The 27,433-nt window shown below is 49.2% G+C and overlaps 3 protein-coding genes and 1 long non-coding RNA gene across 13 annotated transcripts; 1 reads left to right on the top strand and 3 right to left on the bottom strand.

Annotated features, from left to right (window-relative positions):
* Positions 1-261: 261 nt before the first annotated feature.
* Positions 262-5,094, top strand: LOC143397959 (uncharacterized). 4 transcript variants are annotated; one of them, XR_013091222.1, is made up of 4 exons: positions 262-677; positions 1,242-1,606; positions 2,277-2,370; positions 2,687-5,094. It is a non-coding gene; the product is annotated as an uncharacterized LOC143397959 (long non-coding RNA). The 4 variants fall into 4 exon arrangements; XR_013091224.1 differs by having other exon boundaries at positions 2,277-3,148; positions 4,576-5,094; XR_013091223.1 differs by having other exon boundaries at positions 1,273-1,606; positions 2,277-5,094.
* Positions 1,039-8,122, bottom strand: Arhgef25 (Rho guanine nucleotide exchange factor 25). 4 transcript variants are annotated; one of them, XM_076854777.1, is made up of 16 exons: positions 7,959-8,122; positions 7,590-7,704; positions 5,149-5,363; positions 4,919-5,014; positions 4,762-4,838; positions 4,525-4,591; positions 4,243-4,346; positions 3,965-4,034; positions 3,756-3,845; positions 3,571-3,663; positions 3,337-3,387; positions 3,060-3,137; positions 2,658-2,858; positions 2,249-2,429; positions 1,744-1,955; positions 1,039-1,502 (listed from the first exon to the last, which is right to left on the bottom strand). In XM_076854777.1, the coding sequence occupies exons 1-16, from the start codon at positions 8,055-8,057 to the stop codon at positions 1,392-1,394; spliced, it is 1,860 nt and encodes a 619-aa protein (XP_076710892.1). In that variant the 5' UTR covers positions 8,058-8,122; the 3' UTR covers positions 1,039-1,391. The 4 variants fall into 4 exon arrangements, with proteins under 4 accessions (XP_076710892.1, XP_076710889.1, XP_076710893.1 ...); XM_076854774.1 differs by having other exon boundaries at positions 2,658-3,137; XM_076854778.1 differs by lacking the exons at positions 7,590-7,704; positions 7,959-8,122 and adding an exon at positions 6,288-6,820.
* Positions 8,123-8,472: 350 nt separating this feature from the next.
* Positions 8,473-13,692, bottom strand: Dtx3 (deltex E3 ubiquitin ligase 3). 3 transcript variants are annotated; one of them, XM_076853053.1, is made up of 6 exons: positions 13,485-13,692; positions 12,109-12,171; positions 11,848-11,924; positions 10,763-11,492; positions 9,490-9,707; positions 8,473-9,143 (listed from the first exon to the last, which is right to left on the bottom strand). In XM_076853053.1, the coding sequence occupies exons 3-6, from the start codon at positions 11,874-11,876 to the stop codon at positions 9,068-9,070; spliced, it is 1,053 nt and encodes a 350-aa protein (XP_076709168.1). In that variant the 5' UTR covers positions 11,877-11,924; positions 12,109-12,171; positions 13,485-13,692; the 3' UTR covers positions 8,473-9,067. The 3 variants fall into 3 exon arrangements, with proteins under 3 accessions (XP_076709168.1, XP_076709170.1, XP_076709169.1); XM_076853055.1 differs by having other exon boundaries at positions 10,763-11,511; positions 13,485-13,691; XM_076853054.1 differs by lacking the exon at positions 12,109-12,171.
* Positions 13,693-14,853: 1,161 nt separating this feature from the next.
* On the bottom strand, positions 14,854-26,312 carry Pip4k2c (phosphatidylinositol-5-phosphate 4-kinase type 2 gamma). 2 transcript variants are annotated; one of them, XM_076854772.1, is made up of 10 exons: positions 26,069-26,312; positions 23,329-23,426; positions 22,265-22,361; positions 21,804-21,947; positions 18,908-19,054; positions 18,684-18,722; positions 17,952-18,065; positions 17,321-17,588; positions 17,058-17,161; positions 14,854-16,889 (listed from the first exon to the last, which is right to left on the bottom strand). In XM_076854772.1, exons 1-10 carry the CDS (start codon positions 26,237-26,239, stop codon positions 16,809-16,811), a joined length of 1,263 nt encoding a protein of 420 aa, XP_076710887.1. In that variant the 5' UTR covers positions 26,240-26,312; the 3' UTR covers positions 14,854-16,808. The 2 variants fall into 2 exon arrangements, with proteins under 2 accessions (XP_076710887.1, XP_076710888.1); XM_076854773.1 differs by lacking the exon at positions 18,684-18,722.
* Between the last annotated feature and the right edge of the window lie 1,121 nt (positions 26,313-27,433).

The raw sequence follows: 27,433 nt of genomic DNA, 5'->3' as shown, positions 1-27,433 counted from the left end.
CACACCTAATGTATTCCTGTGGACCATAAAGAAACACAAAGGTTCTGAGCTCCAGAATCTTGCTATTTGCTGCTATCCCCTCCTCCATTCACAAGAATCTTTGGCACCCCTCCCCATCAACCTCTGGTCCCCCATCCCTGACCCCAAAGCCCCAGGGGTGGGGTGCAGAGAGGGTGGGTCTCCCCTCTTCAATTCCTCCTATTGTTCCCCAGAAATCTTATCTGGGTCCTACGTCCTGTCTCCCCATTACAGATCCCTCCCTTCATTGTCAGCTAGAGGGACCTGGGGCCCACAGGGAGACTTCAGCATCTCCTCACCCTCCCACCCCAGCAGTCTATTGTCTGCTGAGGAAGCCCCAGTACACGTGATGGAACCCAGGGGACAAACGGACACAGTGGACATACAGATGCACAGGACCAGAACAGGGCATGTGGATCTCTGTACATTTGACTCTGTGTTCCAGGGGCTGTGCCAGAAGTTGGTAGGGGTGAAGACCCCTTTGGACTCTCCACTCTTGGATCTGGGTTTGAAGAAAATCTCTGCCTGTACAGCATGGACATGCCCTATGACCTCCCAGAAAGCAAAGAAGACCCAAGTCAGGAAGGGGCTCAAAACTCCAGGCTCTTCTTCACCTTTCCATTCTACATCAGCAGAACACAGAGACCTCAGAAGGAAAGGTATATTGGGTATTTTGTGCTTTAGTATCTGGGTATTGGAAGAATGATGGGAAGTCACAGGATACTGAGTCTTCTGGTGGGTCTAGACCAGAGGGTGAATGGGAAAGAAAGAAGGGTTGGATAAAAGGGAGAATACATAAAAAATAATGTAGGGTTTTCTAGTGGCCCAAAGTCCCAGCTCTGGATTGTGAGATGCTGCAACTGCAGTTAAGGGAAAAAGATAACAGTATCTTTTATCTTATACCTTGTGCCCTGCTCCTTTCACCAAACCCCTCCTAAAATAACGGGGGCCAGCTGATCTTTTCCATAACACTTCATACCCACTGCAGCCTCTCCTTCCCTCTGCTAAGACAGCAGCCTCAGTGATATAACAAAACCTTTATTCTCAGAAAACAGAAAAAAACAAAATCAAAACCAAAACCAATAATTTCTATCTGGCCCCTGCCCCAGCTTCCCTCTGGACCACCCATATATCTTCGTTTTGGAGGGACCATGATGCATGCATAGGGGTGGAGCTGAAGGATCCTGGGTTCCTGGGTTAGAAAGAAGTCCTTTTGGATCTAGGTACTGTCCTCCAAGTTGACATCTTTCCCAGCCTTGCCCACCCTGCAGACATAATAAGAAGGAAGAACTCTGGAGTGAAACCAGAGGATTGCCCTGAAGTTCCTTGGGGAAGAGGTGGCTGAATCAGCACCACCCCGTGGCCTTCATCAGTTACAGCTCATCTTCATCCAACTTGGCAAGTCTGGCCTGACAGGGAGGGGTGTTTGGTGTTGGAAGGACTGGAGAAGAGCCATGGGGTGCCTGGGAGTTGTCACCAGGGGCCTAAAGAAAGATTCAAGTCAGAGGATCAACAAAGACCATCAATCTACCCTCACTCCTCTTTTCAGTTTAATCCCCTAGCCAAGTCACCTCCCCTTTCCCAAAAGGTAAATGGAGGGATAAGAAGTAGAAAGGGGTACACAAAAGGTGGTGGAAGAAAGGAATGATATGGAAGGGGTTGGGGATCCACAAACAAAAGAGGCCCTCCCCATTCTGCTTATACAGAGAACTGTGTTCCTTATACCTGTGTGTCCAGAGACAGCGGGGCTCTGGCCACTTCCCCTTTGGGCAACAACAGCAGGGAGGGGAGAGAGCCGTTGATGGGTGTGTGTGTGCTGACTTGAGATCGGTCTCCAGTCCGAATTCTCCCAGGGCTCCCTATCCCAGGCCCTCCTAGCCGCCCCAGGCTGTTGGTCTGGCTCTCCCGTCTCTGGTACTCAATGGGTGACTGCAATGCTGAGGCAAAGAGAGGAACAGAGAGAGTGTTACAGCAGAGACGGGTCCCTTTCTTTAAGGGCTGTTTGTGTCATCCTCCAATTTTGCCCTCCCTCCTGCCTGAGGACTCTCAGTCAATGTAAAGTGTTGGGGGCTTTAGAGGATTTTGAGTTACCAAATCTTGAGTTAATATGCAAAACTGAGGTGGAAAGAAGCTGGAGTCAGAAAATAGGTGCTAGAGATTGGATGGTGAAGGACTGAAGAGGTCAAAGGGCTGAGGGAGTATGTGGAGGAGGGGGGAATGAGAGCCTCACCATTGAGAAAGTCCCGCTGGCTTTCCAGGATCTGAGCCACTTGTTTGATCCAAGCCTGACTGACTGTAGGGTCTGAAGCCTGTAGGACATAGCGCTGGATCCCACCTTCTGGCCCTCTGGAGGTCAGTGCAAAGCGGCAAGGGTCACCTTGGAGGTTCCCCTCCAGTCCCAGGCAGCTCACCTGGATTGGCAAATAAGAGATAGTCCCCTGGGCTGGGGCTGCAGCTTAGTGGGTTCAATCCTCAGCACCACATAAAAATAAAGAAAAAAGCTACGTGTGTCCATTTACAACTGAAAAATATTTTTTAAAAAGAGAGAGAGTCCCCAGATTCTTCAGATGCCTCCAACAAATCCAAGAGCCAGATATCATCTCAGAGACCTCACCCCGTCCCAGTTGTCATCTCCCCACCTTAATGCTGCTCTTGTACACATATCCAGGTTGTGTGCCACCTCGAGTTCCTCCTCCCAGAGCCTCACTGAAGATGATGATTTGCTCAAAGAGGAAGACTCGCCTCTCTCGACTCCGGGAGGAAAGTAGCCCGAGAGCCTCAGGTTCCGTAACCCAAAATGTGTCCTGGCCCAAGAGCTTCCCTTGAGCAGTCAGTTTGCCCTGGAACCAAAGAATATGGCCTTTAAGCTCAATAGGAGGAAAAAGGCAACTGTCTGCTCCTCCCTCCCTTCCTTCCTCAGTTCTCCCAACCAATTGTGGCATCAGTCCCAAAGAAGAAGATAATTCTCCAAAAGGACCTCCAGAGTGCCAAAACCAAACACAAAAGCACTGGGCTGCCAGACTCCTGCCCCATCTCCATACCTCAAATCCTCGAAGTCTCCCCAGAGTCATCATATCATTGCAGCGCTTTGGCACAAAACACATGACCTCTACGGCTTGCTGGGATGCAGGTGAGAGGAACATTGTTGGGCAAAGAGAGGCATTATTGGAAAAAAAGGTTTATTCAGCCAGCGGCTTCTTCACACATCTCCACACCAACTGCCCCCCGCCCCAACCAAAACCAGACAGTTCCAAACCACCCATGGGGCTGGAGGAACTCCCAAATATGGTGTGTCCTTGAGGATCTGGAGGTCCTTACCTCCAGCTCTTCAGTATCCATCCCAGCTCTACTGTAATACTTGAGAAAATCCTAAAATACAGAGAAGAAATGCTCAGGGTGGTCATGGGACACTATCAAATGCTCTCCCCGCCTCTCCTAAGGACACAGGTGAGGACCTCCAAGAAGTATGGGGAGGCTTAAGAACCCTGGGGAGATGACAGAGGAAACTGCTGTCCCAACGAGCTGAACCCCCTGGGAGAAGGTGATCCTGACCTTGAGCAGCAGTTGGTATTTCATTATCCGCTGCACAGGTTTGATGAGGAGGTCATTGAGCTGAAGTCGGTGCCCCAGCTGCTGCCTGAGCTCCTGAGGACAGGGACAGGGTAGTTACACAGCCTGGAAAACCTGGTCATGTTGATTCTCTGTCTTCCTTCCCCCAAGGCACCTCTGCCACTGACCTCAAAGTAGCTGTCCCCAAACTCTGACACCACGTGCTCTGACTTGGGCTTATTCTGACAATATACCACATACATATGCAGCCGACGCTCCTAACAGGAATAACAGAGAAAAGAAAGTAGGGTTAACTGGGAGGGAGGGCACTTCTCCAGATCACCCTAACCCATTCCCCAGCCCTTCCCCTCCTAAGCCCCACCCTCTGGAGCCTCACATGTTTGATGAATAGCTGAGCCAGCCAATCAGGATCCTTTAAACACCGCTGTAGCTCTTGCAGGAAATAGCTGGGAGGGTTGGTAGAGAAAGGTAAGTCAAGTACATTTCAGACTCCTTACCTCTCTAACACGTCTCTGGTTTCAAGCTGTGTGCCCTAGTTGTGTCCCCTACAACTCCAAACGTTCCTTGGTCTCATTGGGCTGGAGGCTGAGATACAGAGACTACCAGATGAATTGTCCCTCCCCAGGAACTGGCTCTCAGGGCTCCACAACTCACTCTCGGTGCCACTCAAAGATTTGCTGGATGTTCCCAAACACAATCCTGTCACGGCCTCGAAGACTCTCAGGGACCCCCTGAGCAGCCATGGTGGCCATGTAACCCTGTGGGAAGGTTGGAATGGAAGCATGAGAATGTAGCCCAGTCTTGGTGGTTTCCCCCACCCCAGGAAGTCCAGAAGTAGGGAGGACTGAGAGGGTGGGAAAGACTAGCACCAAGGCATCTCTCAGGCAAAGGGAAGGGGGCAGGGGGACCAGGGCTGGGAAGGCATAAGGGAGCTACCTCCACAATCTGCCCCAAGTCGTCCACATACATTTTCTCTGTTTCTACCAGTTCACTCAGGACATACCTAGGAGGGAAGGATGAGAGTGCCCCACTTCAGAGTCTGGACACGTTCTTGGTTTAGCCAGTTCCCTCTTGGACTAGAAGCCCTTTCATCACTACAGCCAACCTCAGAGGTCATTCCATTTACAGTCTTGTGGAAGTTCTGCAACTGAGGTGGGGGGTATGGACACTTACATACTCCTTTCCAGAGCCTTCTTCTTCTGTTCCTCTTCATTCTCAGGGGCTTGAGACAAAGTCTCCTCTTCAGGTGGCTGGAAGGTAAGAACATCTTAGGGTAATAAAATGAATACCTCTTGGTGATGGGAGCCTCCCCATACCCATTTCTTCATACCTGTGTCTTATCTCCAGAGCCCTCCAACAATGTGGTTAACAAGGTCAATTCTGGCAGCTCCTCTCCTGTGGCTAGAGCTGGCTCCAGCATCCAGTTCTGGGGCCAAAGGTCAAGTGTCAAAAGAGCAGGGATAGTAGTTGGGTCTCCTAATGACCAATGGTCCCAACCTGCCCTTTCTCCCAGTGTCATGCAAGGATGTCTTACATGCTTCTGTGGCACTCCCTGCTCACCTCATATGGTCCTGCTTGACCATCATCTGCCTCAGTTTCCACACTGAGACAATGTTTGGAATTATCCAACCATCTTCTCAGGCTACTAGCTGGCCCCGGAGGGCCTGGGGAACAGGGCCCAGAGCTGAGGCCAGAGCTGGGGCCAGAGGGGGCAGCCAGACCAGAGACAGCAGAAGCTGATACACTCCCCTCACTGCCAGCAATGGAATAGGATTCTAAGGGGGGACGGAAAAAGAAAGGAGGCAATAGATACTGCTCCAGCTTCAGACTCAGGGTCTCCAGGGAAACTCCCAGGTTCTCCTCTCTATGACAGTCAGCCCCCTCTCCCAGGGTTCAATCTTTTGACATCTTCATTTGAGTTGGCTAGGATAGAAATTTCATCAGGGCACCCTGGGGAGGAAGGACAGTAAACATCTGGCTCTCTAGCTTGAACCCCATTGCATGTGGAGGTTCCCCATATCCCAAGTATAGCACAGATATGGGGGTGGGGGCAACCATCTGGGCAGACACTGGAAGCTGGGGGTAGCCATCTGCTCTTCTACAACCCTCCCCCTTCCGATGGGTACAGACCATTCTCTGGGAAAGGGAGAAAAAGAGCTAAGAGTCTATCTGCTACCCCCAAACTCCTTCCTCCTTCAATTGCAGTAATCATTATAAAAAGAAAAGACTTCTGCAGCCCACCTCTCAACACATGCACATGCCAAATTGAGGAGGCCAGTGAGGAGAGTTCATCAGGGTTATCTTTGACCAGCTATTGAGAAGAGCTGTGATTTGAGTTTTTATAAAGCCTCTTATAGAATCCCCTCCTTCCTCAGTCCTCCATTCCCTGTCCCTCTTCAGAAGTAGAGTCTCAACAAAATGATTTGAGTGAAGATATTTTAGGGCTAAGGGGGTTGTGGGTAGGTTTTCCTCATATATAAATGACTATAAGAAAGAGTTAGGAGTTCCCTGCCCCTTCCCCAATTTTCTTAACTTGAACTAATACAAATCTGAAGGTAGAAGAGCCCTTACAGATCAGACCATCTATTAAATCACTTTCTGGAAAACACACCTAAACCCCTAGGGCCAGGACAACCAGATGCCTAGAACCCCGGCCCGCAACCCCACTCAACATTGGATCCCTGCGACCTCGCACTCACCACGTCCCCCCCGGGCGAAGCAGCAGCCGCATTTTGCCAGCACTTTCCGAATCACACGGGGACAGGCACAGCGACCCGCCTTGTGCCCCCCGCGCATGGCGCCCGGGCCCCCCCGCGTCCCCCACCCGGGCCGGCCATGCAGGGGGAATCACCGGGGCCGGGGCGGGGACGGCGCAAGGCGCACACCCCCCCTCCCTCCTACTGGGTTCCAGGCTGGGGGAGGGGGGGAGGGAGAGCACGGGAAGGGGGTGTCCAGGAGTAGAGCCAAGTCTGGTCTGGAGGGGGCTGGGGGTTTTAGAGAGAAGGTGGCACGGGGCCTGGCCGCGGAGCTAGGCGGGGAGGGTTTCCGGAACCCTGTCGGTGCGGGGCCCAGGGTCCAGATGTCCAGCCAGGGGGAGGGACGGTGAGGGAGGCTGGGCCGGGATGCGGCAGCCGCTCCAGCTTGATCACCGGCCTCTGGTTTTGGGTGGCTCTAGGCCCCGGGCGGGGAGGAGGCGGGGGCCGATTCCCCGAGCCAGTGGCGCTGCGCGGGTCCCGGCCGAGCCGCGAGCGCACAACAGGCCCGGCTGCGGTGCCGTTGAGGGGAGGGGCTTCTGCGGCCCAGCTCCGCCTCTCTTGCGTGTTCCCCCTCCAGCCCCCGCCGGGTTCCTGGCCTAATCCCCCCCTCCGCCCCCAGACACCACCACGTTCCCACTCCAAGGCCCCAGCGCCTCCGCCCCACCTCCCAAGTCTGGGCTCCCCCGCCTGGGTTTCCCCTCCCTCTGCCATCTCGGCTCCGACTGCACAGCGTTGAGGTGGGGGATAAACGTGGCTGCGGGGTCTGTCAGGGTCGCCCCTCGGCTTCTGCAGTGGAGAAGGACTCGGTGGATGGGCCTCGGCCAGGTTGAAGATGTCTTCGGGTTGGGGCTGTCCCCGGCCTAGCAGGGAGTGGGCCAGGACCCCCGGTAGGGGGTACGTGTATAGGGAGCTCTTTGTAGGGAATGCACCCCCGCTCTCTCGCCGGACCCTTCTTTCCTCCAGGCCCAGGGACTCCAGCTAAAACTAATCACCAATTAAGGCGAAGTCCTGGAGCCTGGGCTGGCGAAGAGCCAGGGGTGGGGCGCGGGGACACTCTGCCTGCGGGGGCTCGGGACTGGCTGAGGTGGGGGACACACATCGGACTGGAGGGCGAAGAGAAGCGAGGAGGTCTCTGAGACTAAAAGAGTCTCATGCAAATTACATGCTAATAAGAACAGAATATTTTTGAAATCGCCACTTGGCGCAGGATGGCAAACTGTGCCCCACCCCATCCCAGTTTCTTACCGGGCTGCGGAGCCCAGGCGAGGACCTCACGTTCGTGCTCCCTTCTCTGATCACCCTCGGTACTGTCACACTCTGGCTTGGTACACCCCGACCCTAGGGAGCTTCTCTTCGGGGGCTGCGGGGACAGAATGACTGTAAGCAACCCTCCAGTCTAGGTAGCCTTGATCTCTCCTTCCCCTTATTCCTCCTGTCAAAATCCACATTGTTATGAAAGGTCTCCGAGAACGTGGCTATGTCCCTCGTAATTAAACTCATGGATCCTTGAGTTCATCCCGAATAACTCTTTTTACGGGTAAACTGAATTGTGGATTGCAGCCCTTCTTAAAGCCCCTAAAGACCCCCGACCCAGCACTGGTTCCCCCTTCTTACCCCCTCCTGCCCGGGTACGGCGCATGCGCGTAGCATGCCCCCCATGACCCCCAGTATCCGGTCAGTGCGGCCAGGGGCGGGGCGGTCCGGGGGCTTCATGCTGGACCCCTACCCTGCTTCAAGTTTCAGGGCCGAGGGGGCACGGAAGCTGGGGGGCTCTGAGGCCTGCGTGCGTCCGGGGAGTTGCTGCTGTGGAATCCGCCCCCTGCCCGACTCCGCCCCACTCCCACCCCAGCCAAACTTCGCAAAAGGGGGTAGGGTTGTTCCTTTCTCTACAACCATAGTTCAACAACAAAACAAACCTCTCTTAATCCCGATTAAGATCGACGTGTGGCCCAGGATTATTACTATTATTACAGAGCCCACCAGTTAACACCATGAAACCCAGGGTTCTCAAGAGGCAGAGAGACTGAAGGCACGCGGGGATTTCCTCACCATCCCGTTCCCCTTCTCAGCAGGTCCTGCTCCTCACCCCACCCCCACCCTGTCCACGGAACATAATGGGTGTGGCATAGAGAGTTGCATATTTTACTTTATTTTTATTAAATTAAAAGCTACAGTCTGGCGGCGATTCCAGAACAGGGTAAGGAGGCTCCTTATAGGGGGCAGAGAAGAGCGAGAGAAAGACAGACTGACAGACAGAGACACAGGAGAGAAAGGACAAAGTTAAAGTAGGAGAACTGTATCTTATGAACACACAGCTGGCTCCATGGGGGTGGGGGACTCACATTAGCCCAAAGTGGAGCAGTATGTGGGAGCGGGGGTTCAAGTGACCCACCCAGGTCCTTTCTCAGCTTGGTCACTGGAGCACAGCACATACCAGAAGCCAAGAGCAATGGAAGGGCAGGGGAACTAGGAGTATGTACATGGGGAGCAGAGAGCAGAGCCTTGGAGACCAGCCTCTGACAGAAGGGAGTGGCTCACAGGGCACTGAAGCACTTGGCCATTGGGGGATGGGGAGGGGATTGCCCCTTTCCCCTCTGAACTCCCTCCCTGTCAGACAGGTCCCCTACTAGTGTGGTGTGGGGGCAGGGGGAGGGAGGAGAACAGAGGCTTCCGCTGGGTCCTAGAAGAGGAGGATGGCAGGGCCTTGGCATGGGGGCTGTCCTTCAGTCATCTGTGATACCCTTGGCTCTCAGTTCCTCTTGAACCCGGGTCAAGTAGGTGGGGTCCGGGTACCCAAACCTGGGAGCAAAGAGAAATGTGGGTCAGGGTTCATTGTTTGGGCTTGCTCGTTTTATTCTCATGCCCACACTCATTCTAGGCCACTCAGTATAGGCCCCGTTCAGAATCCTCCCTGCCTCCCCTAATGAGGGACCTCCAAAACCAAGCCCAATTCTGCATATTTTGGTAGGTTAAACTGGGCACATCAGGATTGAAACTAGGAGAGACTGAGATGACAGAGTTGGTTGAAAAGTTTGGGGTGATCTTCTACAGTTAAGAGGCTTCCAGAGGGAGGGGTTTGATATTGTTCCCTCAGTGGAAATACAAGGGGAGAATCCAAGAGAAGGAAAATGAACAGGAGTCGCACAGCTGGGGTCCCCCTGTGCAGCTGGTCTTGTGGTGGATGTCGTTCCAGGTGATGACATTTGGTCTCCCTGTGGTCATGGACGTGCCAATAGTGAAGGTGAGACGCTGGTCAAATGCCTTTCGGAACAGGGTCAGCACCTTGTTGCCCTCAGGGCAATCCGGGAGGTAGGCCACCCGTGTGGTGCCAGGATACCGAACTCCTGGGTTTGGGTGTTCAGCCTGGAAGAAGAAGAAGCAGAGTGGAGAGTGAGCAGCTGAACTTCTTAAGGCCTAGATGCTAATGGGGTGGGGGGAGTTGGCCAGCCTTTTGTCTATGCACCCCCAGCTGGTGCTGACAGGCAACAGCAGGCTGACAGCCTTCCATAGAAGGAGTGACTCTCAGGTCTGGGCAGCAAAAGCCTGTTTCTGGACATAATCCTTATTGTTAAGAGGTTCTTTTGACCGTCACAATCCCTCAAGCCTCAATTCAGCAACAAATGGATTCTCAAAAGTGATAGAAGGTAGCTGGTCCTTAGGACTCTCCAAATAACTCAGCAGAAAGGTGGAGACAGAATAATTTATCTTTCTGCCTTCCCTCCTTCACCTGAAAACACTCCTTATGTTTCTGCCACTGTCTAACCTGCTCCATTTTCTATTTCTCTTCTCAGAGCTTCCTCATCCCTCTGTGAACCAGAATTGGACATTACTCTTTGTTCAGCAGGAAGATACTTGTAGGCTCTTGACCACTACTGTTTTTACCTTTCACTCCCATCAAGTTTTTAGTATCTCATAAATCTGAAACAAAGAACACTCCCAGCTGTTAGGATAGTCAGATCCCTATCATTTGTGCCTGCCTACACTAGGATCACCATTTCCACAGAGTTTACCTCTATTGAGAATATTTATCAACAGCCATGTCCATCAGGGAACTAGTATGCAATTCCTTTCTCTCATACCATTTTGGGTTTTTGTTTTGTTTTTGTTTTAGTTTATTATTGCAGTGCTGGAGATTGAACCCAGGGCCTCTGCATATTGGGCAGGCACTCTACCATTGAGCTACAACCCCAGCTTCTCGTATCTGATTTTTATATGTGTGTGTTGGGGGTCGTGGAGATAGACAAAGCTGGGCTTCAAGGGGAACTCCTAGTTCCAGGGCACTGAATAGGAAGGCATTCTGGGAGACAGCAGGATATATCACATCTAAAAAACACACCCACCCTCCGCTAGTTTCCCTAAATCAGAGACAAGCTTAGGGAAACCAGACGGATGGTAAGGGCAGGCTGTGGTTTTCTTACCCCCTGGACACCGGGCGGGAAGACGTACTGGATGACAATGGTGCCATACTTCTCATAGCTGGGCAGTAGGAGGGTGGCGTCCTTGGAAACCAGCATCCTCCCATTCTGAGGCTGGTTGCCCACAAGCTGCCCATAGAAGCGGCCACACATGGGGCAGGCCTTTTTCACCTGCAGTGCCCGGGTGATGCAGCCCTCGCAGAATGAGTGCCGGCACTTCTCCAACGTCTTGGCATTCTGAATCTCCCCGAGACAGATGGGGCAGGTGCTCTCCTGCTCTTCTGCCTCCTCCCGAAGACGGGGAGGAAGAGGAGGAGGCAGGGGAGGGGGAGGAGGGGGGAGCCCCCGTGCCCCTGGGGGCAGGAGTGGGGCTGCTCGAAGAGGGGGTGGGCCTGGGCGGTGCAGCTCAGGGTGTTCCCCACCACCCCCCAAAGCCAGGCAGCCCATAAGCTCCCCCTGCCTCTGAGCTTTCTTCAGCTCTTTCTCTGCCTCTTTCAGCAGCCCCTTAAGGGCCTTCCGGGCCAGGTAGAGCCCATTGGGAGGGGCTGGGGGAGGACCCTGTGGGGAAAGCTGGAGAACATAGATGTCAGAAGTCTCGCCATCTATGAGGATGGACACTCGGTGCTCCTCCCGAAGCCGGGCCAGCCGGGCTGGGGTCTCTTTGCTCAGGAAGTCCCACACAGGCTTGGAGACAGTCACTTTGTTCTTGCAGGTGCCTCCACAGGCTGCCATTCTGGACAGGACGAACGACACTGCCCCCAGGGTGAAAGGGACTCAGGGTGGGGGGTCCCCCATTTGACACATATAAGTGCCTCCTACTTCAGGTACCTTCCAATCCATCCATTACCTCTATTCTCTCAAAGTCCAACCCCCAAGCCCTCCCCTAAATTCATTTTCTATTTCCCATATTCTGGCACCCCCTAAAGAAAAAGAAAACTTCCATACTTTATTTTTACATGAGACAAGCATCAGTCTTGGTTCTCCTTTCATTTCTCCCAAGATCATAGAAACTTGCCCACCCCCACCCTCTGGGTGAAAAATGGGCTCTTTAAATGGGAGAGAGAATTTGGACCCTCTTTTTTGCTCACTTTGATCCTGAAGAGCTTAAAATTGGCATGCAGGCTCACTCTCTCTTCCCCTGCTCCCTACTTGTAGGTTGTGTGACCTGTGGGGTGGGAAGGAAAAGGAGGGAAAGTGAAAAATCCCTTTCCCAACCCCTACAGGCCCCCATCCAGCAGCCCACATAACAGATAGGAACCTGGGTGTAGGTTATTGGGAACAGGATTACTTGGAACATTTGAGAGAACTAGTGTAAGGGTTGAGGTTCTCTTGGGAGTGGGGGCAGGTACCTGGAAAGCCCATGGAAGATGATGGCAGCAAAAATCCCTGTTTCTACACTCAGCTGACCAGGGCTGGAGTAAGGGGGAAGGTAAAGGGTTATGATGGCAAATGTGATCATTTCCACTAACCAGCACAAAAACAAAACTTCTCATCCATTTCCTCTCTTCTGCCTGCAGAATCCTGTCCCCTGCCTCTCCCCAAGTTGCTAAAGGAACTTCGACATGCTAATCTCCCCCAAACCCCCCAGCTCTGAGGAAAAGAGGAGGGGAGGGAGGAGACTAGGGCACAGATAAGTCAAAAAAGAAAAAGCCCATAGACAGAGGTCATTCTTGCTACCTTTGTCAAATCACATGGATAGGAATATTATTATTATTCTTTCCAACTCTTTGCCCTACTCCATATTCCCAAATAATTCATCCCTGTTGTTGAGTGGGAGCCTTGAGAGCTAACTGAATCCCTGCAGCTGAAGTCTGTTAGGGATGCCAACAAAGTGGTAGCAGCCCCTGCAATAACAAAGTTCTCATTGTCACCTTTTAAACCTAGCGCAGGCAGCACTGCCAGTCAGTTCCCTATCTGCATTTAGGAGGGGTGGGGCTCAGCTGGAGGGGCCTGATGTTTCCCCTAAGTCCAGTCAAGTTCAACTATAGGAGTGTCCCCAAAACACCTCCAAGTGCAGCTCAATTAGAAAGAGGGGCCATTAGCATGACCTCAATTTCTTGACTGATCCAAAAAGAAGTCACCATCTGTTTGTGCCTCCATGACAGTCCCCTCAAGGCCATATGCCCCTCAAGATTCAGAAAGTGAAAATGGAACCCTAGAGTCTCAGCCCATACTGTTTGTGCATGGTAGGACGCCCCCTCCTCATCAGAGGAGACCCAGGACGCAGGTGTCCTAGCCCCAAGTCCCGCTGGCACAGCAAAGGGAGGCGGGGCCACAATTTAGGCTGGTTCCGTGATTCCTGTGGGGCAACCCAGGCCGGACACCAGGCCAGTCCCTCCTCCAGACAGCGGCCAGAGGCAGGGACAGCCGGGAAGGGCAAGAATCCCTGGGGGCATCCATTGAGGCAGCTCCACCCTTCCCCCCACGACCTCCTCCAAGACCCGACCCGGAACCAACTCCCCGCATCCCACTCGCGGAAGCCCCCGAGCCCCGCCGCTGGGTGGGGGTGCACGGCGGCCCGCTTGCGGCCCTCGGAACCCCCAAATGGAGGCCAAGGCTGGAGGCTGCTAGAAAAATGATCAGACCGGCCCCAAAGAGGGCCCAGGCGCCGCGTGCAGAAGAAGAGGGAGGAGGCGGGGGTTCAGGGGGAGCGGGGGGCTTGCGAGAGGTGCGAGCGGGGTCCGGGGGACACGCGGTGGGTGTGGGGGGCGCCGGGCTCACCTACCTCTCGTCAGCGCCGCCATTGCCGGTCACATGACTGAGGCTGTTGCTGGGATGACGGTCCGGGCCTTAGCAACAAGGGCGGGGGGGAGACCCCGAGAAGGTAGAAGTGGGTGCAGGGGATGCAGACTGAAGGAAAGGGATGGAGGGAAGACAGCACCCCCTTTCCCTTCCCAGGTGATAACCGTTTCCTTTGACCCCTTCTACCCGGGAGCCCCTGCCCTTCCGCCCCAAAACAAAAATGGAGGCTCAGTCCCAGTCTTTGGAGGGAGGGGGTGGTGTCACGGAACCAAAGGTAGGAGGTTAAATCCCTTAGAGACGCCACCCTTCTCGCTTGTCCCTCCTAGAGGAACCCGCTGCCTTTTCTTCCCCAGCCAGCTGCGTGGCAGCTCTTGGGATTTGGTGGTAGATGGGCGGGTGACAGTATCGGTGGGTAATGGGGATTTGAAGGGGTGGGCAAGTTTTTTGAAATGCTTTTGCTAGAAGGGCCTTTGAGGAACAATGCAAGATGCCAAGTCTTCGTAAAAAGCAAAGCATTGGTGTTACAAAACAAATAAGCCCCATTACTAAACTTCAATCCCCACCCTCATCTCTTGCCACTTTCTAGATTGTTACCTTCTGTGACCCCCCCTGCCCCAAACATACACACAAATCTGCTCTCCTCAGATGGGCCGTGATAAGTGCCTTTTTTTTTTTTTTTTTTTCTTTCTTTCCACAAATAGAGACTGAGGATGGAGCAGAATGGAAAGCGATCAAACCTTTAAATGGCTTGGGGTGGGGGGTGTCAAGTGTATGGTTCAAATAGAGTTAAAATTTCTCAAAGGAAAAAAGCTCTGCTAGGCTTCCCACATCAGAGCAGTCTCCGCCCCCAGTCCAACTCACTTCCCTGGGGCCACTCCAAGCTAGGTTTTTCCACCAACCGAAAGACCTCCTCAACCAAGACATACTCATCTCCCAGGCTAGCAACAACCTCTAGTTATCCACCCCTTTTCTCACTCCCCTTCTGGCCTGGAGGGGTAGTCGCTCCCATCTTTTCCAGGAAGCCTGGGAGACTACCAAATTCCTTGATTAGCTGGTGCCCTAAAAGGCCCACTCACCTTTACAAAAACTGTGATTGAATCCAGAGTCCTGGGGTATAAGGGCTATTTCATCCCACTCCTCCCTGGCTCCCACTGCTGCTTAGCTCCCACAAAATTTATGTTTTCCATTCCTTGTCCACCCTTCACCACCTTTTAAGTTTATAGCCATATGAGAATCTTCATCTTTAGTTAGGGCCCAACACTTCCAAGACCAGAATTCCTCAGTTGGGTCTTTGCACTCCTAAGCATTGGATTCGTCAGAAAGGGGAAATACAAAGCGTTTCTGTGAAGGAATCTGGATTGAATAATTTATTTTCTGTGTTGTGATAGTAATGGAAGTAAATACACAGGATTTTATTTTATTAATTAAAACAAAAAAAGACAAAAAAACAGAAGCAACAAAGGAAGACCATAATACCCATGATACATCAGTCTCATGGTCAGAAAAACCAGTTTTGTTTTGTTTTCCTTGAAGTGCTGGGAATTGAACCCAGGGCCTCCCACATGCTAGGCAAGCACCCTACCACTGAGCTGGACCTTGAACATGCTAGGCAAGCACTCTACTGCCAACCCCCACCCCAAAATCCAGTTCTAAAGAGCAACAGCTGCTGGTGTCATGGAGTTTTATTGCATTCAACAGGGGAAAAGTAGATGGTAAGAATGGAAAAGATCCAGCAGGCCCCTGAAAAGAAGATATTATAGGGGATCCAATCCCTAACTGGGGACGACTCCTCCTGCTACCTTCTTTGGAAAAAAGATGAAAGCAAAGAGAGAGCTTCTCCCATATGACCTCATGACTTCTTGTGAGATTGATCATCCCAGCTAGATGCTGAGAAAAGCAGCTTTGCATCCCCACAGGCCAGCTGCTGGTACCTAGCTTTACAAGGAGAATAGAGGATAGCAAGTCAAACGGGTGTCTTGGTCCCAAAGGGGGGACGGGAGAAAAATCCATCTCTTCTCATCAGGGTCCTCTACATTCTGAAAATATCATGTGTCAAACTCAGCTATCTTTGGAGGGGGCTGGGTGACTTGAGTTATGGCTCTGACTCCTCTCTGGGGGTGGAGAGTGAAGATGACAAAGAAGGCCATCTGTCCCCTGGGAGACACAGTAGCAGTATAAGACAGAATAGAAGAGAACAGAATAATAAAGTCAACTGGAAAAATTGTTTGTGAAAGGGCAGGGGAAGGAAGTATGCTAGGTGCACACATCCAGAGAGAGGGGGAGGTCCCTACACTTGAGACCTCCATCCTCTTGAAATGACCAGAATTGACCCAGGTAGAGATATTCCTTTGTACTGGAAATAAACATCGGGGATAGCTAGGCAGGAAGAAAAGAAACTTAACATGGGAATAAACCTTACGTTACATCCCATTATCCCAGCCTTCAGAACTGGCCACATACCCTCTGTAGGGTTCCAGCCCTAGGAAAGGCCATGTACTGGGATAGCACAACAGTAGTCAAAACACCTTCACCCAAACCTGAACACTTCTGGACATCTCCGGCTCTTGTGACAGAAGTGCGGATGGATGGAGGTGGAAATACAGGGGGAGAAGAAACTGGAGAGTAGTCAATCCTTGACAGAGACTCTCCAATTCCCTGCATAGTCACAAAAGTCCTCTTAGGTCCTGCCTCTGTGAGGTGCCAGTCTCCTGACCACTCCCCACCCTACTTCCATGTGTCAGATTGGCCATTTTCCATCATGTGTGTGCAGGCCTGCACTCACATCTGTAGATTCTGAAAGTCCTCCATCCCAGGGCCTACCAGGAGGGAAGCATGCCACAGTGAGTTCTATAAAGTTAACAGCAACATTCAGACACTCTTAGTTCATCCCAAAAGCAAAGTGCATCCAGAGTAGTTGCTTGAGCCAGGTCCATTTGTCCAGTCAGGTCCTGAGGATGGCAAACAACCCCCTGCCCCCAGCTCCTCCTATTTTATAGAAACAACAGGATATTTTACAAAGCTCAAGGCACTTGGGAGAAAGTCAACAATACCTCTCTAATGAAGCAAGAGGGCTTTTTGTGAGGAGGGAGAGAGGGGGAAAAAATGGATAAAGGGGAGAAAGAACAATGTATTTCTGGGGGCCAGGATGAACCTGGAATGGAGTTATATAGATGGAAGGAGCCTGCAGCCTGAATTTAGCAAAGGAGGAAGAGAAGTAGTGGCCAGAATATCCACAGTTCCCCCAAGCCTCTCAGAAGCCCACCACCTTTTGAGTAAAGCAGCAATCACCACAGAGTCAGGCAGGCTCTTAGGCAAAGATGTTGGTAATAAAATCCAGGAATCGCTTCGCATACTGCTCTGGATGGACAGTAGAGATCTCTGCCCCTGCCTGTGAGAGGAGATGTGGATCAGTGTGTCAATCCAAACCACCACCTTCCCCATTCCCTGTCCCCCAACCCATCCCAGCCCATTTTTCTCCCTTTGCCATTCTACACATAAGCAGCTCTCTTCCCAAAGAATAATCATTACAGGATAGGAAAGGCTTTGGGAAACTCACCCCATGTTTGACAGTTTTGGCTGCATGAGCTGCTTTTTTCTTGGCATCATATTGTGTTAGGATGTCAATGAGGCCCATGAAATATACCTCCTTCTGGGGGGCGCCTGGGGAGAGACCAACAATGAAAAGTTATAGTCCCAATTCCCTTTCCCAGGAACTAGTCAGTTTTGTTCTGAAAAGCTAATCTCTCCACCCACCACTCTAGTCTCTGTCCCCAGCGACAATCCTCCCTCTCCACCCTCAAAATTTCCAGTATCTCTCACCCTCAGCACTCCGGATGGCATAGACATCGATGAAGGACTCAAACTCTCCAGGGCCCAAGGGCCGATGGGAATGAATGTAGCCTCCAATACCCTCAGGGGAAGTACCATAGGAGCCCACCAGAGCAGGAGGTCCAGTCAGGTTACAGTCCCCATCCCACTCTGACTCATCTTCCCGTATGGACCCTTCCTCCTCTGGTTCAGAGCCCCGGATGATGTCGTGGATGCCCAGCAGAAGGCTGTAGTCCATGATCTTCAGCTGCACTAGAAACTGAGACCCATTGACAAATCAGACACCCCAGATCTCCCTCCCCACTTCCAGGTACCACCCCTACCAACTCTTCTCTTTCTGGGGCCCTTTTAGGGAAAGGAAGAGTAAAAATTGAGGCTGGGGTGTACTACTACCCTGTAGTACCTAAATATTTTGAAATCTAATATCACCCTTTTATTCATTCCAGGCACCCCCTCCACAGGTCACCTCTAGATTATGTAACTGTCTCACATCCAACCCCGCTACATGCAGAGGACCCAAAGAATAAGGAGAAAGGGGGAGCTCTCTCATATTGTAAATGGAAGAGACAACTAAAGGAGGAAAAAAAGGAACAAAGGCATTTCAAAGCACCCCAATTCTCACCTCCACATCTCTCTTTAGCTTCTCCAGAAATACTTTCTTCTCCTCCTCACCAATATACACTTTCTGGTTCTTATTGAGGAAGTCTATATCCTTAAGGGTAGGCAATTCCTTAACCTAAAATAGGGAAAAAGATATCTTGGAGTCCCATCCCCAGGGCTTGAAGAATCCTATCTCCAGGACTCTATGTTCACCTCAGTGGCCTCGAGAAGAGAGCTCCTATGATCACTGACTTCACACTGATGCTTTCCTAGGCTGTCACTCAGCTGTACCTCACATCACAGCTTATTGTTTTGTTTTGCAGTGCTGAGGATTGAACCTAGGATTCATGCATGCTAGGCAAGTGCTCTACCACTATAACATCAGCTCACACCCCACCACTTTCAGTCAATACCCTCTATGCTGAATTTTCTTCCTCCTTCAGCAGGTAGTTACTTGAATACAAGCACCCATAATAGGGAGATTAAAGGGTGAGCACTTAGTACTCTTAAAGCCTGGCACCCTTCCGCCCATCCCCAAATCTTCTGTGTGGAATAACCCATGCCAATGACAATTCAGTTGTTCTTCTTTCCCTTCCCAAACCATCCCTGGAACAGCCAAAGTTCACATCTCTCTTCCTTTCAGTGATTTAAACATCTGGTGATCACCATCTGTTATGGAGAATGGCCTCTTCGTCTAAGAAGATCCCTTTCATTCACCCCCATCCTTCACCCTATCACCTAAAATGAGTTTCACCTTTTCCTTATCGCTGGCTTCCCGGGATACTAGGGAACCCTGTGGAGAGACCCAAAGACCAAGTCAGCAGAAGTGGCTAAAAGAACAGAACCCAGCACCTAAGATGAGTACTCAAATCCACAGCCTTCTTTCCTGTAAAAGGAATCATCCAATATCCTCCCAGTCCCTTCCCCATTCTCAGGCCACCAGGATACTCCCCTAAATCCTAGCTAACCTGTCCTTACCTTGAGGTCATACTTTCTGTGCACAGGAAGACGGTGGCTAAACATATTGCGCATCACAAGCATGTAGCTGTCTTCGTTGTCCACGCTGACTCGGTACATCCCCAAGAACTGAGGAAGCAGTGTGTTGCCATGGCACTTTACAATGTACTAGGGTGGGAGGGGATGAAGAATAAAGACAGACTGAGTAGCAGACACACAAACAGCCCAGGGATGGGAATCCAAACACTACCCTTCTAGGATGGGGCAGAAAACTTCAAGTAGAGAGGTTATAAGATCAAAAGTTTTGGGTGCTTCCTAAAACTGCCCAAAACAGGTTTTGAATCCCCATCTCCACTGATTTCTTCCATGTGTATAATGACTCTTAATTGTTGTGGAGATAGGGGTATGGTAGTAGAGATTTAATCCAGGAGTGCTCTACCATGAAGTTACACTCTCAGCCATTTTTTAATTTTTATTTTGAGACAGGGTCTAAGTTTCCAGGGTCTTGTTGATCCTCCTGCCTTCCTAATGTCTCTTAATTTTAAATTGCCTTCTCTCATTTGACCTGTATCATTCTTTGAAATGTGGAAGGCCAGGTTTTCTTATCCTTGTTTTAGGACCTCCTAAAGGCAAGTAGTCACAGAATCAGGATTAGAATTTACATCTGCTTATCAATGAAATTATTCCTAGGCCGCTGTTTCTTGGTGGGCTAAATTCCTGTAGTATAAATGCCTACATGATGACCTGTAATTGAATTCTTTTTTTAAATATTTATTTATTTATTTATCTATCTATCTATCTATCTATCTATTTATTTTTATGTGGTGCTGAGGATTGAACCTAGGGTCTCGCACATGTTAGGCGAGCGCTCTATCGATGAGCCACAACCCCAGCCCTGTAATTGGATTCTTTTTTTTTTTTAAAATATTTCTTAGATATAGATAGATATAATACCTTCATTTCATTTATTTACTTTTATGTGGTGCTAAGGATCAAACCCAGGGCCTCATGCATGTTAGGTGAGCACTCTGCCACTGAGCCACAACCCCAGCCCTGTAATTGGATTCTTAAAAAAATTTCATTTTTCAGGGCTGGGGCAACAGCTCAGTGGTACAGCATTTGACTAACATACTTGAGGCCTTGAATTTGATCTCAACACTGCAAAAAACAAACATACAAAAGACAAAACAAACAATGCCTCTTTCAATGCTTACCATCTCTCCATCTCTGTTTTTTTTTTTTTTTTTTTCAGAAAGAGAGAACATTTTTTAATATTTATTTTTTAGTTTTCGGCGGACACAACATCTCTGTTTGTATGTGGTGCTGAGGATTGAACCCGGGCCGCAAACATGCCAGGCGAGCGTGCTACCGTTTGAGCCACATCCCCAGCCCATTTCTGGTTTTTTTTTTGTTGTTGTTGTTGTTTTTTGTTTTTAGTAAGTTGAGGAGCATTTATTCTTTAAAAATTTTTTTTGTAATTATATATGAACAGAATACCTTTATTATTATTATTTTTTAAAATTTTATGTGGTGCTGAGGATCAAACCCAGTGCCTCATGCATGTTAGGCAAGTGCTCTGCAACTAAGCTACAGCTCCTGCCCCCCATCTCTCAGTTTTGCTGCCTACTTCTCTTCAAAGCAAACTTTCACAGAAAAGTGATTAACAATCAGACCATTTCCTACATCTCATTGACATATCAAATCACTGAACTTGAATTTAGACCTTCATTTCCCTCTCTGAGATCTCCCCCAATCCCTCACTTGTCATATCCAATAGGTATTCTAATCATTGTTATGTTCCAACGGTGTGGCACCCAATTTTGTTGACCAGTCTCTCCTTAAATTGCTCTTCAGGCTCAGCTTCCATTGTACCACTCTTCTGATTCTGTTCCTCTGTCTTCAAATCCTTTATGGAATGTACTGGGGAATAAATAATGAAAAGTGCCCATCTACTCTGAGCCTCCTTAGGTTCTATCTTCAACCTTCTTCTCATCTTATTCCACACATTTTCCTTCAATAATCTTATCTATATTTCTAAGTGATTTTAAGTGGTAACAAGTGATTTTGATGATCACTTACTCATGTACAACTCCCAGACTATACTTTTAGCCTACTCTTCTTCCCTGAATTCTATACTGGTATCCCAGCCACTGACTGGACATCTGTAGCTGAATAAACTATAGAAATCTAAACCTCATCATGTCCAAATCAGAACTATCTTCCTCCAAAAACCTGTTCCTTTTTCTGTTTCCCAGTTCTTGGTAAATGGAAGTCCTAAAATTTGGAGGCTCCTTTGCCTTAACTCCCACAATCTTACCAGAGATCTTCCTTAGCCACTTCTGCTGACTTGGTCTTTGGGTCTCTCCACAGGGTTCCCTAGTGTCCCAAAAAGCCAGCCATAAGGGATAAAGTAAGGGATGGAAGGTGGGGTGAAAAGATCTTCTGAGGATGAAGCAGGTTTTTACCAAATGGGAAGGGACATATAAAATTCTTCTGCCGTTAGGTTAAACACAAATAGGTATGCCTTTTCTTTTCTTTTTTTTAACTCCTATTTTTTCTTTTTTTTTTTAAACTTGCTACTGGGGATTGAACCTGGGGGGTCATTCTACCACTGAGCTACATCCCAACCCTTTCTGTTTTTGAGATAGGTCTCCCTAAATTGCTGAGGCTGACCTTGAACTTGCAATCCTCCTGCCTCAGCCTCCATGAGTCACTGGGATTATCACTGGGATTACAGGCGTGCACCACTGTGTCCAGCTTAAATTCCTAGTTTTCAAAAACATGATATCAAGTGCTTCTGGGGGAGATACTTTGCAGGGGAAAAAGGGGATAGGAAGTCTCCATGTGCTCTGGCAGCTGAGTTATGAATGAATAGGGAGGAGGAGGAAGATAAAATGGAGCTGGAGAGAGGCCTGACCTGGTGGTAGTTGGAAAGGTTGCTATGCATGTCAGCAATGTCTTCACTGGATACTTCCTTGATGACTAGAGTCCGATCATAGGAGATAAGAAAACGGCCATCGCTCCCTTCACTTTCACTTGGGGGGCTTCGGGTAAGGGACACCTGGAAACAAAAGAATAGGCTAGAGGCTCTTCCTCACATTTTACGTGGAGATACAAATCATAGGATAATGGCCACCCAAATGCTTCTGAAAGTGAATAAAACCCTTAAATTGATATAATTTTTAATGTACCTATATTTTTCCCCAAAGACAGCTTCATTAAATTAGCTTCATGAACTTTCATTAGATTTTTAAAAGATGTCTGTGACCACTAAAAGATAAAGAATCATATTTGCTGAGGCTTTCCTTTTACCAAACATAACTCTCCCAAGGACTCCCAGTTGCTAGGGATTACCCTCATTCCATAATATGTTCTCACCAAGTAATCCTGGTCATCAATGCCAAATCGATCACGAAGGTTCCTGAAGACTTGGGGACAATACTCCTTGAACTTGAAATGACTGGGCAGATTTTCTCTGTTAATATGAGTTTTCAAGATAAGACAACAAAGTGTCAATATCACTTTGCATTTATATAAGGCTTGGAAGTTTATAAAGCACCTTTACACTTTTTGGGAAGATGAGATATCGGGGATTGAACCCAGAGGTGCTTAAGACTAGCCACATCCCCAGCCAGTTTTATATTTTATTTTGAGACAGGGTCTTGCTAAGCTGCTTAGAGCCTTGCTGAGTTACTGAGGCTGGCTTTGAACTTATGATCCTTCTGCCTCAGCCTCCCAAGCCACTGGGATTATAGGCATGCACCAATGAGCCCAGCTGCTCATTTGATTCTCATAAAACCCCATAAGGTACTTTAAAGGTACATTGTTCCCATTTTAGAGAAGGGGAAATTGTGTCTCAAGTTAATTGACTGACCTGCCCAAGTCACAAGGCTAGTAAGTAGTATAAGTAGATCAAGGATCTACTGTCCATCCAAATAGGAGCATTCCCCCAATCTCAAGCAAGTTAAAGACATTCTAAAGTTGGAAATAGGTATCATTGTTTTGAAAAGTATATTCTAATAAAAGGGTGCTAAAGTACTTCAAGGAATTCCTATTTGAAGCTAATGGTAATGCATCTGAATACATTTACTCTATGCAACTTCCAGGCTAAAAGAGAAATAGCACTGGTAAATACAAGTATGAAGGCAATATTAGAAATTATTTTAATATTTTTTTCCCCCACCAAACTGAATTTCTGCATTGAGAAGGATATTAGATTATACAACATTTTTTTTTTTGTATGTGTTTGGTGCTGGGGATTGAATCCAGGGTCTCATACATGCTAAGCAAGTACTCTATCACTAAGCCACATCCCCATCCCCTAGACCATACAACTTGTAAATTGACTTCTAAATCTAAAACAATTTAACTCCCTGAATCTTTAAAAAATTATTATTTTTCTAAGAGATTGCCATAAGAAGGGCAAGGATTCCTCCACTTACCTGTGGAAAAGATGATTATTAACCTTGATCTTGGAACTAGCTTTAAAGTCATCTGGCAGCAGCATCACTGGGGGAGGCACCTGGCTGAGCTCATTGATCTGATAAGTCAAAACAAGAATAGCGAGGCAGCAAGTAAGGGTATGGAGAGCACTTATATACTGTGTCTGGGCGGGAGTCAGGAAAGGGCAACTCAAACCTTTTTCCTTTAAAAACACTGGCTGTACATAATCTTGAAGTGAGAAAAATGTGTCTAATCCATTCTGCTGCCCAAGAAGGACTGTGGTAAGCAATCCTCACACTCCCTCCCCCATGGAACTTCATGCTCACAACGGGAATTTTATATTAGGCAAACCCTGTAAGCAACTTAGGACTATTTTTAAAGCTGTGAGAAATTCTAGAAAAAAAAATCTGCAGACTCAAGACAAAGTTACATGTGTTCCATTAAAAAAAAACAACATTTTTTAAAGCGCACAGAGTTAATAGGACTCTTGAGGAGATCAAAAGTGGCAAGAAAATGAAATGTTCATATTCTATAAAAGGTATCTCCTTTAAAACAAGACAGTCCTTCCAGAGCACTCTGACCCAGTTCTCTGCAGCAGGTGCCCACCTGCCTAAGTATAAGGTAAAGGAAGAGCAGCTGATCTCAGAGGGAATGCCGGCCCTCAGAGAATATGAGTCCATTAGGTGTCTATTCCTTAAAGTTAAGCCAATACACCACCCAAAAGATGCAAGTATCACATGCTGTCCTTTACTCCCAGGATCTGCAGCCTGCTAACTCAGAGTAGATAGGGGGCTCCTGTATTTAAGAATCCCAAGGAGATGTGCTTTCTACTTGGTGTTGCTACAGCACCTTTTATTTGCCTTTAGCAATGCATGTACCACATGACTCTTAACATCAGTTTATGCAAGTATATCCCTCAAGACTGTGAGCATTTCAAAGCAGGACCTGTCCTTATCATGTACATTTCTCAAGTGCCTAGCTAGCACAATGACCCTCATTTAGACCAAATACTATCACTCCAGCCAGCAATGGGGATATGTGTGTGTGTATTTATTTATTCCTGAGTTAGTACAATCTCTAGGCTCAGGGTGGGTAGGTTTTCTGAAATCCCATACCTCTGGAAGGGAAAGGAAAGTTGTGAAATGTTCATTAGCTGAATAAATAAATGCCTTACTTATATTTACTTGATCATTTGAGAAAGGTTGAATTGTGGTTTAACCTAAATCCCACACACTGAAATGCATGTAACTCCTCCCATTCTCAGTAGAAAAGGAGGACAGAACATATTCCTCTAGGAAAAAAAGTCACTTGAGATTCCCAGCCTAAAATTTAGATATAGCGTTTCCTGCCCCCTCCTCACCACCTGCTAAGCAGGCTGAATCACCACTAAGGCATATGTTCAAGGAATTTCTCCATTCCAGACACCTGAAGTAGATGTATGTTGGCTGGAGGTTTCGGTGCTGGAGCTGAAGTTTATATATCTAAAGAAGCTGAGGCAGGTCTTACATGTAATCCCCCCAATCCTTACCAAAGGGAAAACCTTCCTGTTAAGCTTCCCACAGGGATGGATGAGTCAACTGGAAGGGACACATGGAGAGGCAGCCCTTCCTCCATCAGCCTTGCCCATACCAAGTGCCTTAGACTAGATACTTGATAATAACACATGACCACTCCACAAGCTGCAAATGCAAAAGGGGGTCAAATGACCCCAAATGATACTCTAAACTACAAATCAAAAATGTGATTAAAAACTGCATTCATCTGCACCCCCTTCCACCTCCACAAGTCTGCCTTGACTATAACAATTCAAGGAAGTTGACTACTAAAATATTCCCTGCCACATTAAGATCACTGCATCCCTCCCACTCCAGATCTGAGGGAAAGGGAGCAGCCCAGCTATAGGCCTCCCAGGAGAGATATACTAGCGTTCTTGGCATCCTCCTGACTCCCAGGTCATACCCTTTAGAGCAGTTTCCTCCTTCTAAAGTTCACCAACAATTGGTGTCTCTGGGACCAGAGCTCCTCAACCTTTTCTTTGTACAAGAATAAGCCCCACTTACACAGAATACCATCACTCCAGTCAGCAGTGGGGATGCAATTAAGACCAAATGCATACATACATAAAGTACTGAGTACAACCTCTAGGCTCAAGGTGGGGCTCAGAAATGCTGTTCCTCTGGAAGGGAAAGGAAGGGACAAGCAGGATTAGAAGGTCCAAAAAACCTGGAGCTTTCCCCCAGACAACCAAGGCTCCAAAGTCAAGGACTGAAGCTAGAAAGCAAGGTGGAAAGGAAAGTGAATAATCTCCTTCACCCACCTACTCCACCCCTCCTCCACACCCTTCCACACACCAAGACCTCACCACCAACAACCCAAAGAACCACTCCCCTAATGTCCCTCCTGCAGGAGCTGATCAGGGCTAGTTTCCGTAGCCTGGGGTTGAGACTGGACTAGGTGTAAGAAGCCAGGGAAGAGGAAGCTGGATTTCAGGTGGGGAAGGTGGAACTCTAGGGGAGGAGTAAAGGGCGGAGCGGGAAGACTAAATCAGCAACCCGAAGATGACCTGGGGGTACAACTGGGGGTTGTTGAGCAGGGATCTGGGCAGCCCGGGCGCAGGGGGTGGGGGCGGTGGAAATGGCAACGCGAGGGGCTGGGAATGCTGGAGCAAGGAAAACAGGGACACCCGAAGGCGCGGGAGGGACTTTTGCCAGGGTTGTGAGGGCTAGGACTGGTTCTCACCGAGTGGGCTACGCCCCAGAGGAACACGCCCACCAGCGGGTCGGCAGCCCGGAACACCTTCACCTTCTGCTGCACGAAATGCTTCTTCTTGGTTTTGGAGGCGAAGCCGAAACCCGGGCCTGGGCCCGCTGTTGCCGCTGGTGCGGCGGCTGGCGGGACCGAGGACGCCATAGTCTCCCGCGCACCCGACCGAGTACAAGCAGGAGCCGGTCGCGATCCCAGCACCCGACCCCGGAAGCTGTGCTCACCTGCGCCGCTATCACGTGACCGGAGGCTGGACCGCAGGCGCGCGAGTGGGGCGGGGCGGAGCGGAGCCACTGCTCCGCCCCCTGTGTCTGCTTGCCCAACGCCCGCGAGGTGGGTGGGCTCACCTGACGCCTGGCCTGCGTTCGGGAACTCGGGGTCTCAGATGGCCGCCCCCGGCCCGCCAGGAGGCTGAAGTGTGTCCTGTGCCAGCTTGATTTACTCCCAGGTCGGGAACTTATTCGCTGAAAAGTCACCGCCGTCCAGCTTTGCCCAGTTTCTAATGAGTAACCTCCAGTCTGAGGCTAACGCGAAAGCGTTTCCTTACCAAATAGGAATAGGGTAGGAGCCAGAATGGGAAATCCAGAATTGTTATCAGTGGCCTCAAGCTTTTTAAAATTCGCCCATTCATTCATCTATTCAACAAATATTTATTGGTCACTTACTTGTACCCAAGTAAGTGGGAGGCAGCCCTTCCTCCATCAGCCTTGCCCATACCAACTGCTTTAGACTAGATAACTTGATAATATACATGACCACTCCGCAAGCTGCAAACACAAATGGGGGCCAAATTACCCCAAATGACACTGTAAGCTACAAATTTAAAAATGTGATAATAAGTGCATTCATTTGCACCCCCTTCCCAGTACTGTTCTTTGGATTCATTCTCCTTAGATTGTAGCAGGGAGATATGATAGTTTCCGCCCAAAAGGAGTTGGGAGTCTCATGTTACTAGCTGGCCGGGGAGATAGTTGGCAACATTCAAGATAAGTGCTGCACTAGAGTTCTGTAAGACAAAATGCTAATGACAGAAGGAGGGCAGTGGAACTGGCAGGGAAGCCTTGGAAGAGAATGGAGACTCTGTGCTGGGTATGGGAAAGCTGGATAAAGTTCAGAACTAGGGGTTAAAATGCTCTCAAAGAACGGTGTAAAAAACCTGGAGATGAGAAAGAAATAATGTGTTTCTGAGAGATGTAGGTATAACGTAGAACTAGAATTTGATAACTAGTTGGAAGAAGCAAGACTTAAGGTTAGGGAGGGTAGGCACTGAAGATCCTTCAAGTGGTTTTACTCTGTTAAATGTGCTTTTTAGAAGGACCATTCAGGCATCATTCTGGAGGG

The sequence above is a fragment of the Callospermophilus lateralis genome, chromosome 4, assembly GCF_048772815.1.
Source record: "Callospermophilus lateralis isolate mCalLat2 chromosome 4, mCalLat2.hap1, whole genome shotgun sequence".
Classification (NCBI taxonomy): domain Eukaryota; kingdom Metazoa; phylum Chordata; class Mammalia; order Rodentia; family Sciuridae; genus Callospermophilus; species Callospermophilus lateralis.
This window is presented reverse-complemented; position numbering and strand designations above follow the sequence as displayed.